Source organism: Diadema antillarum, unplaced genomic scaffold (genome assembly GCF_040938485.1).
Source record: "Diadema antillarum isolate AM-2024a unplaced genomic scaffold, OU_Dant_1.0 seq00002107_RagTag, whole genome shotgun sequence".
Lineage (NCBI taxonomy): Eukaryota > Metazoa > Echinodermata > Echinoidea > Diadematoida > Diadematidae > Diadema > Diadema antillarum.
The window spans coordinates 207,769-222,500 of NW_027272749.1; the positions used below are offsets into that span (position 1 = coordinate 207,769).

Sequence of the window (14,732 nt, forward strand, 5' to 3'; positions counted from 1 at the left end):
TTCACGATTTTCACAGGGAGTGTATATTTATCCTCACCTTGAACCTTGCTATTTTGATATCAAATAGAATTTAAGAAGTTGAATTCTGTTTGTGTGTGTGTGTGTGTGTGTGGTGTTGCCTGTGTGTAATAAGTTTTTCATGTCTCTGTACTCATGAATCCGTCCAAAAAACTTAAGCATATAAAAAAAATGATAAAATAAAATATCGAAAGATATATTACAATGTTCTGTTTGACTTCTTGTTTTCCTAAATTTGTTTGGCTGACCAGGGCCCCGTTTCATTAAAAGTTGACATGAAAGCAACTCTTGCTGGATATGGCAATTGTCATGGTAACAACTATAATCCAGCTTCCTGATTGGCTGTTGATCCAGCAAGGGTTGTTATCCTAACATCTTTTATGAAATGGGACCCTGATGAAATGGAGAAGTATGTAAATGATGTCTTGGGAATTTAATTGATTAAAATTCCAAATGAAATAAAGGACATACATTCCATGTCCATGGTAATGTTTCAGTATCTTTATTGAGATGTGAATTGAAAGACATACTTAACCTTATAAAGAAAGATCAATTTATTTCTGTAATATTTATTTATTTATTTATTTTGTTTTATTCTATACTGCAGGGTTGGCCTGTTCAATTTTGTAAAACTGCTTTCCAAAGGCGCCCTGCTGTAATAACAAATATAATTCTACATGGAAATACAAAATACGTAACAGTTGTAGGTAACATTGATGGTAAATGAATACACATAGATACATGGATATTTGGCACTTTTATAAATCAATAATTAAATCAATATATAAGTCTTTTGCATTCTTTTTTTAAAGTCTATAAAGGGATGTACATGTTTGAACATTTTCAGGGAGTGCAGTAAACAAACTGGCTCCAACATGTGCAAAAGGATTTCTTTTATATTCTGTCCTTGGGCAGGGAAGTTGGAGGGGGGCATTTTAGAGAATAATTGTTCTATGATTTACAGTTTGTGTACATATCTATGATTCTAGATAAGTCAATTATTTATTATAGATTATTTGGTATTTAAAAGGGCGTGTACAGTTCTGGTTGAGGTGAGGATTTAGCTTTTAATGTTTCGTGTGATATTCAGAAACCACCCTATGAGATATCAAAGAGCATGCAATTCTAAGGGGTATCAAAAGTTTATTTGATGAAAATCGGTTTTGAAATGGCTGAGATATCCAAAATCAAGGTAAAACAAAGATATCCTAATAAAAGGCGTGGCCTGTCGCCTTTTATAATTATCACTTTTTTGGATATCTCAGCCATATGAAAACCAATTTCATCAAATAAACGTTGAATCCTTCTTAGAATTGCATGCTCTTTCGTATTTCATGAGAGGTTTCTCATTATCTCACTTAGGAATGTTCAAAACATGAATCCCCACCTCAAGCAATACTGTACAGTCCCTTTAAAAACAGAAACAAAAACTCAGTATGGATATTTAATACTGTTTCTAAAAAAAAAAAGATATTTGATTCCTTTTTTGGAGTGAGAGGAATGGGTGGTTATTTGCTGATACTTGACAAGAGTTAATGAAGATGATGCTACTGATTGTGGCATAACAGTTTCTGTGAATTATTCAGTTTCATGACATTTTTAATCAGTACATGTGCGTGTAATGTTGCTGTGGAGAATTTGCCCTCAGAACCCCTTTAAATAAAACAACTGACTTAATAGCATACACACACACGTGTGCGCTCACCTGTGTATGCACACACACACACACAACACTCACACTTTACTATTCTGTGTTGTTTGTCAATTTCCATTCCAGTTACATAAGGACAGAAAGCTAGTACAGTGTCATACCTGCCAACATTTCAAGATGAAATATCTTACTCGTGGATTGCAAAAATCTTATTACATATGCAAACTGACGTTAAAAATCTTACTTTCAGTCAAATCTTCAGAAAATACACATGAAAGGTATATGTAAACATTTTTTTAAAAATCTTATTACTCTGACAGAAAATCTTATTTTGCTATTTTCATGTAAAAAATCTTACTGAATCTGATAAAATCTTATCAGTTGGCAAGTATGCAGTGTACATGTCTTTCTGTACAAAGTAACAGTATTGAACAAGATATGTCCTTTCTGTGCGCTATTTTTTCTTCCGTATAGTAGAAATGATATTTACAAGTTTCTAATAAAAATACATACACATACACACACACACACACACACACACACACACACACACAGTGCACACACAATTTTTTTCAGTGGTATTTATTCATTTCCATTCAAATAATGACAGTAATCAAAACTATTGCTTCTGTGCAAAGTAACAAAATATTTGCATATTTAGGACAAAATTAACAAAACTATTCCCTTCCTGTCTTTTTTTTTCCACATGATCAGTTGAAAATTAAAAAGTTGTACACACACACACACACACACACACACACACATATACAAACATACACACATACATACATGCATGCATACAAGTATGTAATATATTTTGCAAGAGTAAGTCTTCAACAGTACGGTATCACAAGCAGAGCACACATCTCATCAAAGCGAAAGAAACGAAGCGGTCGAAAACATCATGTAAATGCATTTTTTTCTTTATTTGGATGCTGGCAAAATATATATGCTTTCTTGTACAAAAATACTTGGATTTCAATATTTTAAAAATGGAAGGAGCACATGCCACTGGGACAAACAGGAGTGTTTGTGCTGTAAAATGCTGGGAGTTACAACTTTTTAAAAAAAGTGATAAATATATAATGACAGTGTATTGTAAAGGTTTTTTGTTTTTTTGTTTTTTTTGGTTTTTTGGTAATGTACCAGACAACAACGTGAAGAAAAACATGAAATAAAGACAAGTAAAAAGCTTTCTTTTTCTTTGACAGTCATATAAAAATAAATATGGAAAATGGCACGAGTTGTGTACAAGTAAAATTCAAAATAAGAGAGAAAAGTCTCGGGCAATTTCAGGCACAGTCTCATTTGAAAGTAAAGAGGTTCATACCGGTCCCATACTAGCCATAGTAATGTTGGTGCCAGATACCATAACTTATATATTATGTAGTAGCACATATGTTATTTTCTTTTTTTGTAATTCTTGTTGCAGCGGTGCTAGTTCATGCAAAGCGAATATGTGGGAACATGCACTTGGAAAACAATACTGGTAGACAAACACAAAGCCAGTTTCTCTTGGCACTATCAATGTGCTCCCAAATCGATACAGGGGCATTTATGAGGCAAGAAGAAGACTAAAAAGACAAAAATGGAGGTAGATTTCATAAAGCATAGAAGCAAATAAACAAAAGAGGTGTGGAATGGATGAAATTGGGCAAGAGAGCACATTCAAGGCATGAATAGATACAAATAATGGTGGGAAAAGAAACTTGAGATAGAAAGCCAAAATGCAGAGAGGAAATGTAGATCAGAGAATTAATCATTGTATCCCTGGGCACAATTGAATATATAAGATTATGTTTTAACACTGACATAAAAAAAAAAACAAAGTCCAAAACACTGGACTTTAACTGGGTAAACATATGAAACATATAAAGTTGCATTAGATATTCATACATTTAAGTTTAGACAAATCTTTATGCAACATGGCTCTGTAGCAATATCATAGCTGCATAAGTGTGAAATACAGTAATATAACTTTTTCCCTTTTATACCAATTACCATTTATGGAACCAAACAGCTTTTCAGGAACTTTTTCCCTCATACATGTGGAAGGTATTTTTGCTGCTGTGCTATATGTACATGCAAATACAAAACGGCATCTCCTTTGATCATTTTCCAGGTTTTTTTTTTCTCTTTTTAACACATGAGGAGTCATCATTCTCACATGAGAAATCTGTGCAGGATTAAAAATGACATTATCACAAATCACAAAATACACAAGATTTTTTTTTTTTCATTCAAAACCAGCTGCAATATCCCTCCCACCCCTCCCCCCCCCCCCCTGCCCCTTCCTGTAGACATAGCCTGTCTTGATTCAAGCAAAAGGTTTTCCTCTTAGCAGACAACACCAACTAATACATTGGTTGGAATCTGACAGATGATTTTTCATGGCGGAAATAGCACAGAAAGCAGCAGGTGTTGCTAATCAATGTCCATTTCATTCAAACTTGCAGTGTATAGCTAAGCTGCCTTGAGTGCATATGGACAAGTCCTGTAATTTTTTGTATTTATTTTTTCCTTTTTCTGATTTTTTTTAAGATTTTTTTTTTTTTTGTGGTATTTCTCCTGGATTGTTCTTCAATTTTCTCATCCTTTTGCATTTCTTTTAAAAATTTTTTCTCTTTTCTAAACCACAGTCTAATGGCTTAGGTATTGAATATTCAGCTTTGTTGAATCATAGTTATTGCATATCTGTGTGGGGTTTTTTTTGTTGTTGTTTTTTGTTTTTTAAGGAGCAACCAAATTGATACAATTGTGTCACCAAAACAATTTGACAACTGTCTGACCACCAAAAGCAGCTGACAATGACCACACAGCTACCATGACAACGACTGAACATCCTGAAAGCTGATTGGTTGCGGCTGCTCTGCTTGCCTGACGCTGTTACAAAGTTTCCAGCACAGCAAAGTCTTTGATATGCATTTGGGTTTTGAGGTAGTCCTACGTGACATCGGAAGAAGAAAAAAATTCCTTTGCATCTTATGTGGCGTATCAGGGTAATATATTCTTCTTAAACTATCCGATATAATTGTACACAGAGAATATACTTGCTACAAGTATTACTAGTTTAACAAGGGAACATATAATTCATACATCAAATTTGCGATATGTTATGTTCCATATATGGCTTTCTTCCATCTTATTTCACTCTCTCTCCATCTCTCTCTCTCTCTCTCTCTTTCTCTCTCTTTGAGGTCATTCAACAGATTTAATAGATACACAGTTGAAAAAAGCACAGTACTTATTGAAAGGACTTAATTAAAATTATTAATGGCTATATAAAAATTGTAGTTTACTATAACATAATAAATAATGATTATATTATCACAATTGGAGCCAGTTCTTACCTTGGCATTTCTTTATCATTAATAAGAATATATGAGAACATGATAGAGTCATTGTGCTTGGCCTTTGACCCAATTAATCTTGAAATTAAATCACATTTGATTAGACCACAACAACAATCAGAATTAGAATGATTATTTTAATATACAATATACACAACAACCAATATAACATAGGAATAGGTTTATACTGGACCATAGGAATGCCCAGCTCCTGTGAGCACACTGGGTGATTATTATGTTTTTTTAACCTATCTGTTTTTGACCAATGTAACATACACTCCCCTCCAAAAAAAAAAAATGTGTTTATTAACTTCATGCATTGACAAAGCTCTTTATTGTGCAGGCCTGTGAAATCTTATCATTTTAGTCTCTGAATTCTTGTAGCAGCAACTCTTCTCCACTTGAGATTTTTTTTTTCTTTGGAATCATCTTCAACAAAGTCATTTATCACATCTCTTGGGTTAAAAAAAAATTGAAGATAACTTTTTTTTTTCTCTGATGGGTCCATGTATTTTCCTCGCGAGGTTTTCATACACAAGGTCTTTGTGAGGACTGTTTGTGGCACTTAGCTTTCCCCCAACGTCGCCAGAGTGGGAACCGGCGACTTGTGCGCCTCGTGAAGATTCAGCTACGGATGTAAGGACAATCCACGTCCAACGATGGCCTTGCCGGCAGGTGACCGCGACTTGCGCTTTTTGTGTGTCGTCTGCCACTTGACAAAATGTTCGAGTTTCCTGGTAGGGGCAACATGAAAAGATATCGTTCATGGCTCATGGAGTACAGTATGTACATGTACATTTGATACAACATGATTTGTTTTGTATTTTTGAGCAACCTGGTAGGGCCAGGCAACATAGAAAGATATCATTTAAGGCATATGGAGAACATATCACAAAGAGACAGCATGAATTTCCTTTTATCACGAATCAGTCGGACATGACAATGCAAACGTACAGAATTATGGCCCTAGGAAACAAGTCTCACTATAAAATGAAACTCCATAATTACCTGATTCTGACATTGTAGATACAAATGTAATGCATATGCATGCATGGGAAGCATATATGTATGCACATTTACAGGTAAAGAAGAATACATACAGTACTATTAATATCTGCTTGACAATTAAAAGTTCTAACGGAGGAAGATTTATATGATACATATGACTCGGTTTGTTTTGTTTTGTTTTGTTTTTTGCTCTTGTTAAAAGAAATAAGAGAACATGCTAATACAACACATCTATATGGACTGTACTAGCATAAATCTGCATTTTTTAAAATATGTATTCTCAAAAAAAATGAAGAATAGATATACCCTGCTGTGTATCTAATGTAGAGAGGTGTGTGATTAGTATGTGGTATCCGTGATATGGATGAATTAATGTGCTTTCCAGTTAAGTGGGTACTCTACTTTATTGGGTTAAAAAAAGAAATGCTCTGCCAGATACTACTCAATTAAGCAGAAACTCCTGTATTTATCATGTCTTTATAGGGCTATAGAATTAATGTACAATATTGTAACTGATGTCCCCTGAAAACTCATAAAATATGTTACTCTTTTACCTGTCCTCTTGTGGTTCCAACATTGCTTGTGACTGGTCCACTTTTCTTTCTGCTTCTCTCCTGCCCCGTTGTCGCAACGAGCCGAGCGGACCCACGATGTTATTCGGTGCATTCTGCTGCGGGGTGGTGGATGAGGCGCCATCGCCCGTAAAGTCGGTGATGTTGACTTCGACGTCGACGATCAGGACAGGGAGGAGGCTGGACTCCATTGGGATGTAGTTGCTGGTGGTCGGCTGCCCCTCGTGCTCCGAGATGATGGACATTTTCAGATAGAGTGTGCTGCCCTCACGGAGGGCGCGGGATATCAGTGAGGCGCCGCTCTGCAGAGCCGCCCTGTGCCAGTAGGATGGGATGTCCAGAGACATATTCTGTGCTGTGATGCTTTCACTGAAGGCAGCTGAGTTGACAAATAGGGAAATTGTGGCCAGGATATAAGTCCCAATATTTGCATCAAACTTTACACCGGTCTGATCTGCTCAGGGATCTACTCCTGCAAGGACATTTTATTGGGCCAGCTCTTTCTCATCATCCTCTATTAAGCTCATGTACTTTGCCATGCCCTGCTAAGCTGTGAGTTATGCTATTATATTCCAATATTGTGGAATCCATTACCTCTTCAGTTAGGGCAACTGTCATCTACAGAAACATTCAAATCCAAACTTAAAATGTATCTGTTCCTCTCACACTAAGGACTATAATTGCTGTCTATAATGTTTGGAACAATTGTATTCTTTATCTGGTATGTGTTTCTTTGTTGTATGCCATTTTCTCCTCTGTTGTTGTGTTTGCACATGTATATACTGCATATATCTATCTCTTCATTCTTGAAGCGCCATGAGCACTGAAAGGTGGACCTGTGCGCTATACAAGTGGCCGCTAATATTGTTATTATGATTATTATTATTATCATTATTATTATTATTGTTGTTGTTGATGTTGTTATTATCATTATCATTATTATCATTATCATTATTATTATTATTATTATTATCATTATATTGAATTGACATCCCCCCCCCCCAAAGAGGCAAAGGTTGGCAGGAATTCAAATGGGTCAAGAGGTTTTAACACTGCAAAAATAACTACTTCAGCTACTGCTGTGATGAAAATAATACGAATGAGAGTGATATTAACGACAATTATGATGATAATAAAAATGATATCAATAGTAATGATGGAAACAATGATTCTACCGAGCTTCTTTCTCTGTCCCATTCTTTCAGTAAAAGTACCTTGCCCTTATTGGTTTAAAATGATTAGTGCCAGTAAGTGCGGGGGTTAGCATTTGAATAACTTCTCCTTTTTCCTCAAAACTGCCAAAAACTGAAAACAACAAAATAAATTTATCTTTATTCGGTATATAACATCATGATTACGTTGTAAAACAGGATATTCTAGAACATAGAAATCTGACAAGAAAACATGGATGTTCCTATACTGTAAAAGTGGATATTTTCGCGCGACTAATTTTTCGCGCTTGGCCGGGTAAGAAGAGTTTCGCGTGTTTTTAATTCTGCGGAATCAAGACATCATGCACAGAAACATATGGCAAGCAAAAATATTTGCGTGCTTTTATTTTCGCGCTAGTTTCTGGTTGCACGAAAAATTTTTCACTTTCACAGTAACTCACTTTCTCCGGATGTCGGGAACTTTGCGACAATGCTGATGTTACAATGTTCCTGTGAGTGTCTGTCGCCGCCGTTCCAAGGGTCTCCAAGAGAAACGCTGGCGCCAGCTGGGAGCAAGACGATGGCTCTGCTGATGATGGTGTCGTTGTCGAGATTGGTGGCCAGGTTGAATCGGTAGCACTCCTCCCGTTGCATGGCCTCGTTGGGACCCGCACACGACACTCTCACTGCGTAGGACATAGAATGAGAGAAAAACCACTCACATGATACAGTGCACTCCCATGTAAAGAACATGGTTATAACAAAATTCTTCCTACAACGAATTAAAAATTCAGGTTTCAAAATAATGTCATCTATACACGTTACAATACATTACTGTTTGGTTGTAATGACATTTCTACAGAAAACCGCTGGTCCTGACGACTTCGTTATGATGGGAATATGCTGTACTGTAAAAGCTGTTTATTTTCGTGAACAGATGTTTTTTGCATACAGATATTTGCGAATGAGGAAGTCACAGACATTTTTGCGAGATGTGGCTTTCATGACTTGACACCAAGATTATAGTAAAAGTGCGCTATAATGCCTGTCTGTTCACTCTGCAAATTGAATGCCATCAAGATCAGGTGGCCATATTTTCGCTTGCTGTCAAATTTCTCACCCAACAGCAATTTGCAAAATTTGTAATTTAAATGAAACCCTAACGAAAATAACAGTTTTTACAATATCTCATCTCACACAACATATTAACGTATTCTTCAGGCCTGATCAGCTGACTGTTTATCAAGACAGTCACTAAAATTTATCCTGCTTTGAATAATGCATGTTGACATCACCAACCAAGTACAATTCCCCCTTGAGGTCTTCATCAAACGTGCAGAATGATAAATGCGAGCTCAGAATTCATAAACTGATCAGATTGCATTTAGATCCTGGGTAGACAATATAGAATTCTTCACAGGTAGTATACTGCAAACTTTGGGGTATACATTGTTTTTTGCAGGTACTTTTTTTCTTCTTCTTCTGATGATGATGATGATGATGATTGTAAGTCTGCCTCCTTCAATAGACTGAAGATTCTTGCAGACTGGTGCTATTTACATTATGATACAATTTATGTACAGATATTTACAAGCACATAAAAAATTTGACGAAAATTACTAGCCAAACATCCCACCTGAGGAAAGAGCATGGAGTTGCAATTATGAACATTTAACTCCTATGACCTTTTCACAACTCTGACTCCAGGTGTACCTGAACTAGCTGGCTGAATTCCATTCTTATCAAATTGGTTGCACATTTTTTTTTTCTGTCCTCACCCTCTGTGGAACACTGAAAGTGAAGTTGATCCCTGACCCTTGACCCTTGACCTTTGTCACATTTTAGCAGGGGGGGGGGGGGGGGGGACCAGCATTCATGACAACATCATATGTTACATTTGATCTTGATCATACAGTCAAATACCACCCAAGTGGCTTAGATCCCTTGGATTCTGAAATTTGATCCACGAGCGGCCCAAAGTTTTCTCCTATCCCAAGTTTTTCACCACCAATGGCGATTTGGATGCAATCCCTTCTGAACAGATCAGCTAGTAGGTACATGTACCTGTCTTCAGGTGGCGATCTTATCAGTGATATTAGAGATAATGTTTGATATTAGCGCTGACCTTATTTCTGTGCAATGTTATCTCAAATTAAGTGCAGCAATATTGCATGGATTTAGTTTAGATTTATATAAATTTGTACATTTTAAGCAACATTTATAGAAAAAAATATATCAAAGTAAGTCCATCATTAATATTAGCAAAAACGACCTTTCCTGTGTTATCTCACTTGTTTTTCAACAAGGAATATCCTTAAAGTTATAATCAAAATTATCCAATATTTCTTATTATTTTCTTTGTTTTCATAGCAACTTTAATAAAAAATGTCTAAACTACCAAGAATGGGTATTTTGCAATTAAATTCTTAAAATGTGCAGGTGACAACCTGAATGATTATGTGTTTGGCATGAATGAACACATGGGAGAATTTGCAGTAATTCATAATAAGTAAAAAGTACAATGTACTAATTCAATGGAGAAATTTTGATCACATGTTACTATTCTTCCTGCATGCCCATAGATGAAAACTTATGTCTACCAAAATTGCAAAGGAAAGAAATAATAAATACTGACTACAAAATAATATCATTTTTCAAAACTTAATGAGATTTCTGAAATACAGACGGAAATTATGCATTCAAACTTTATTTTGCTTCATGTTCATATGACAGCAAATTTAAGTAAGAAAAAGTGTTTGATAAAACAGTTACTCAGAATTCTAATACATTCAAACAATCAAATCGCTGACAGTTCTTTTCTCCAATGAAATATCGAGTTTAAAGAAAAGTTCCAAACTATAGATTTTACATACTATTAGTGTAACCACAGTTCAACCAGTTTCTCATGATGCAAAGTTCAGTTGCCCTTTTAAAAAAAAAATCAAATTCAACAACAACAAAAAAATGAATAAATAAAGATAAGAATAAAAATACTGAGACTTTAGAGGAGACTAGCCAGGAGATGGTAAGTAATGACACCGGGGAGAGAACTTTGTTCAATTCCCTCTGGAAGTATGTCTGCTCCATTCCGCAAACAAACAAACAAGCAGCAAAAATGAGTGATACATAACAAGTATCAATCCACATTTTTTACGGGCTCCCTTAACCCCCACATAAAACAAGATCCATCACCTGCTCCTCCGTCTGGGTGACTTCACCTGTCATGTGACCTCCCTGCCTGTTGGTACAACACTGGCACTAGTCAAATGACGCGATGGAAAACAAGAAGAACCCACTGCCCCATGGTAATGGTCATGCATGCCTTGGTTAAAGGCATAATTTACCATTTGCAGATGAAACAAAAACCCAGCATTAGTGCTTTAAAATAATTCTATAATGTGAGCTAGGGATAGAAACAACCACTGTAAAAATTTGAATTGGTAAAATCAATGTTAAGTATTGTTAGATATACAAAATGTGAACAATAGTAATGATAAAAATGTTTCCAGATTAAACTGTCTACAGTTATGGTTTATTGAGAAAAATACAGATATCTTCTTATATTTTAGGCTTTATTGCGAAAATTTTATATGATAGGATGTTTTATGGTACAACAGACCTACACATATATGCATTTAATGTCATATCTTGAAAAAATTTAAAATCACTGTTCCCAAAGGTAAACAGTACTTAAGCTTTTTACCTTTTCCCCTTCTTTTCTGTCTTTTCTTTATCAAACAAGCTTCACCTGGTTTTGATGGCATGTCACACTGACGGGTGCAGATGTACTCTTGACAATGAAATTCGATCCAAGATCATCAGGGGATGGAAGTGACCTTCCAAAGACCCTGGGATTTTTATGTCCCCCTTGCCTTCCACCTGGTGTAGTTGGCAGGAGAATGTGATCCCCATAGGAAGGTTTTATTTTCCAATTAAAAGGCAGTGACATGCCAGGCATGGGATCAAGGGGAATTTCTGACAATAACAGATTGAATAATAAGGTAGTGATGATTTCTTGAATGGCAGATTTGTTTCCAAACACATTCCAATGGTGACTAGATTTATTCTCTCTTCTTGGGGAGGGGGGGGGGGGGGGGGAGGGGATCGACACATGACTATAACATAAAGTGCACCAGAAACTACTACATGACTTTTTTCCTGTGCTCATATTCAAACTACTGTATAAACAGATTACTAGTATTATCTTTATTAATCTAAATTCCCTGACTTGGAAAATGCATTTAAGCAACTATCTAATGTAAATTTCCATTTGAAAATGAGTAGATCATCCAGTTCTCTATGATGATATTTTTAAAAATATGTTCAGATACATATATATATATATATATATATATAAGTATAAATATATAGGTATGTAGGCCTAATACTGTTTGTATAGGCCTACATCAAGACATATCGTTTTGCAATTTGCATAGTCTATGTCATAGTTTTTGACAATTTCTCCTTTCTCCCTTCATCATTAAGTGTCATGGCACATATTGACTCATACAGTGATATATATATTGCACAGAAAATGTGAAATACATTATATCATTTTTATATCTTTGTGTGCATGTACCACCCATATTTTAAAAAAAAAAATGAACAGAGATAGGAATATGCTATTTTGCTTTGTGTGTATGTACCACCACTAAAAAGAAAAAAAAAGAGATACAAATATTCTATTTTGCTTGAGAAGAAATACAAAAGACACAAGACATTTAAGTCACAGGGTGATGATGACTAATTTTTGAGTGCACATTGGGCATTTTTTACTTGGCTTGATATCAACAGGAGAAGAACACTTGTCTCACTGTATTTCATTTAATTTATATATGCTCAGACAGTATCTAAATCGTATGTGGCAATTTAAACATAGTGCATGGACTATGAATATACTTCCAATGCACAACTCGGAACCTCATATTAGTTCAGTAGTTTGCATTTATTACAATATACTTATATACACCTACATATAGAACCTATCTATCTATCTACAATAACAATAACATGTATATATTCATCTATTCATCTATCTATGGTTATGTATAGATATTAACTCTATCTGTTCCTATTTTATTCCCTGCTATTATTTTTCCATGGAAGGAAATCATTTCACTGCATCATTTGAGAACAAATGGCCATGGTTTATGAACAAATTGCACAGTGAATAAAGTAAATGACTTTCTACTTCTGACATAACAATCTCAAGCAATATCACAAGAAAAATTTTAAATGGATGAGTTTTTTCTGATTTTCCCTACCCATCTCTACCTAGTTTTCCTAACTGATTTCATATTACCACTCCTCCTGGTTTTGCTCTTTTCTATAACTTTTGACCATTCCCACTTTTCCTCCCATAAAACACCATCTAGCCATCCATCCCCCACCCTACACACACACACACACACACACACACACACACATTCTCTGTCTTTCTTTCTTTTTTTAGTGGTATTCATCAATTTCCATTCAAATAATGTAAAGACAGTAACCTAAACTTATATTTCTATACAACATAGCCAAATATTTGCATAAATTTATAACACAATTAACCAAAAAATATTTCCTTTCTTTGCCCCTTTTTTATCTTGTAGAAGTAAATACTAGAGGTTGATAATTAAAACACAGAACATCTCATTTTGTTAAATCGATAACAATTGAAATGAAAATGCAATTGTATAGCAAAATAGAATTGAATCATATTACATAACAGACCCAACTTGCCCCCTCCCCCTTTGCTCTCCTCAACTGCCCCTCCTGACCCTGGTACCTCTATGTCTGTTCTATCCCTTTCACATTCTCTTTTCTCCCTGTCAACCTGCCCAAAACTAATACCCACTGAAACATTTCAACAATGATAATAAAAGCACTTGATCCTACAGTGCTGTATATTTATTGACGTGTTTATGCACACTGGTGAAATCTATTGATAGTTATCCCCTCCTATAGACCAGTTTTGGGCTGTTTTTTGTTTGTTTGTTTGTTTGTTTATGTCTATTTCAGCCATAAAGGGGGGGGGGGGCTGCAGTTTGTCTAGCAATATTTAATTGGTGCACTGGACATAGCAAAGCACATGACTCATTGCATGACCCATTTAAATCATCTTTTCTTCTTATTAATAATTATTCTTATGGCCGACATATGTTACAGTGTTTTGAAACTGAATAGGTCTACCCCTCCTTCTCCCCCCCCCCCCCCCCACCACCACCACCACACAGAGTATAATTACTAGTACCTCTGTGAAACATTTGTAGTAGGCCCTAACTGAATGAAAAATCTGACAAATACATACAAACAGAATTCAGCTGTTCTTACCTTCATCGGCGGGAAACTGCCGTCGGTCCAACCGGATTCTTTCCCGCGGGACAGAGGTGGAAGTGGTGGGATTGCCCGCTTTGGCCACGGGTCTCAGACGCCGGCGCTGTTGTTGTTGTTGCTGCTGCTTTTCCTGCAAGTTCTGCTGTTGCGACTGATGTTGACTTGCGTTCCCCTTCCCCGTGTCAATGGTCTCGATGATATTGACCATGATACCCCCAGGTCCCATTTGCACTGCCTGCCGCTTGGGAGGAACGGTCGGATTAGCCTTGGTGCTATTTTGCATCCTTAGCACCTCTTTCCTAAACCATTCCCCCTGGTCGCTCTTGACAGGCTGGCGTTGCCCGAATAGGAACCTGGATGAGACCGGGGAACCGAACCTGCTTTGAGGCCTTTGCGGACGGGCCTGGGGCGACAACCCGACTTGAAATGAACTGGCCGACTGCCTCCTTCCGCCGGGCACTGTCCCGTAGCGAGACGAGGGAAAGCCGCGGCGACTACCTCTTCGGCGCTCCAGTTTAAAGCCTCCCACGACAAGGATGTCCAAGGCAACTATCAGCGTGACAGTAGCTACGATGACAAGACACCTGGTGTTCAGCATCTTGGAAGCGATCTCCGTCGATGGGAAAATGCAAATCAAAGCAAAGAGGAGATGGTCAACTTT

General features: G+C 36.4%; 1 protein-coding gene across 1 annotated transcript in view; it reads right to left on the bottom strand.

Moving 5' to 3' along the window:
* Positions 1-3,952: 3,952 nt before the first annotated feature.
* The window catches only part of LOC139713951 (uncharacterized), an 11,001-nt gene continuing 221 nt past the window's right edge, over positions 3,953-14,732 (bottom strand). The window contains exons 1-4 of the mRNA XM_071625671.1: positions 14,069-14,732; positions 8,212-8,436; positions 6,582-6,978; positions 3,953-5,753 (exon numbers count right to left, since the gene is read on the bottom strand). The exon at positions 14,069-14,732 is cut by the window's right edge and continues 221 nt beyond it. Of these exons, the coding sequence (XP_071481772.1) occupies positions 5,648-5,753; positions 6,582-6,978; positions 8,212-8,436; positions 14,069-14,669 (1,329 nt within the window). The 5' untranslated portion in view covers positions 14,670-14,732 and the 3' untranslated portion in view covers positions 3,953-5,647. The remainder of the gene's footprint in view (positions 5,754-6,581; positions 6,979-8,211; positions 8,437-14,068) is intronic.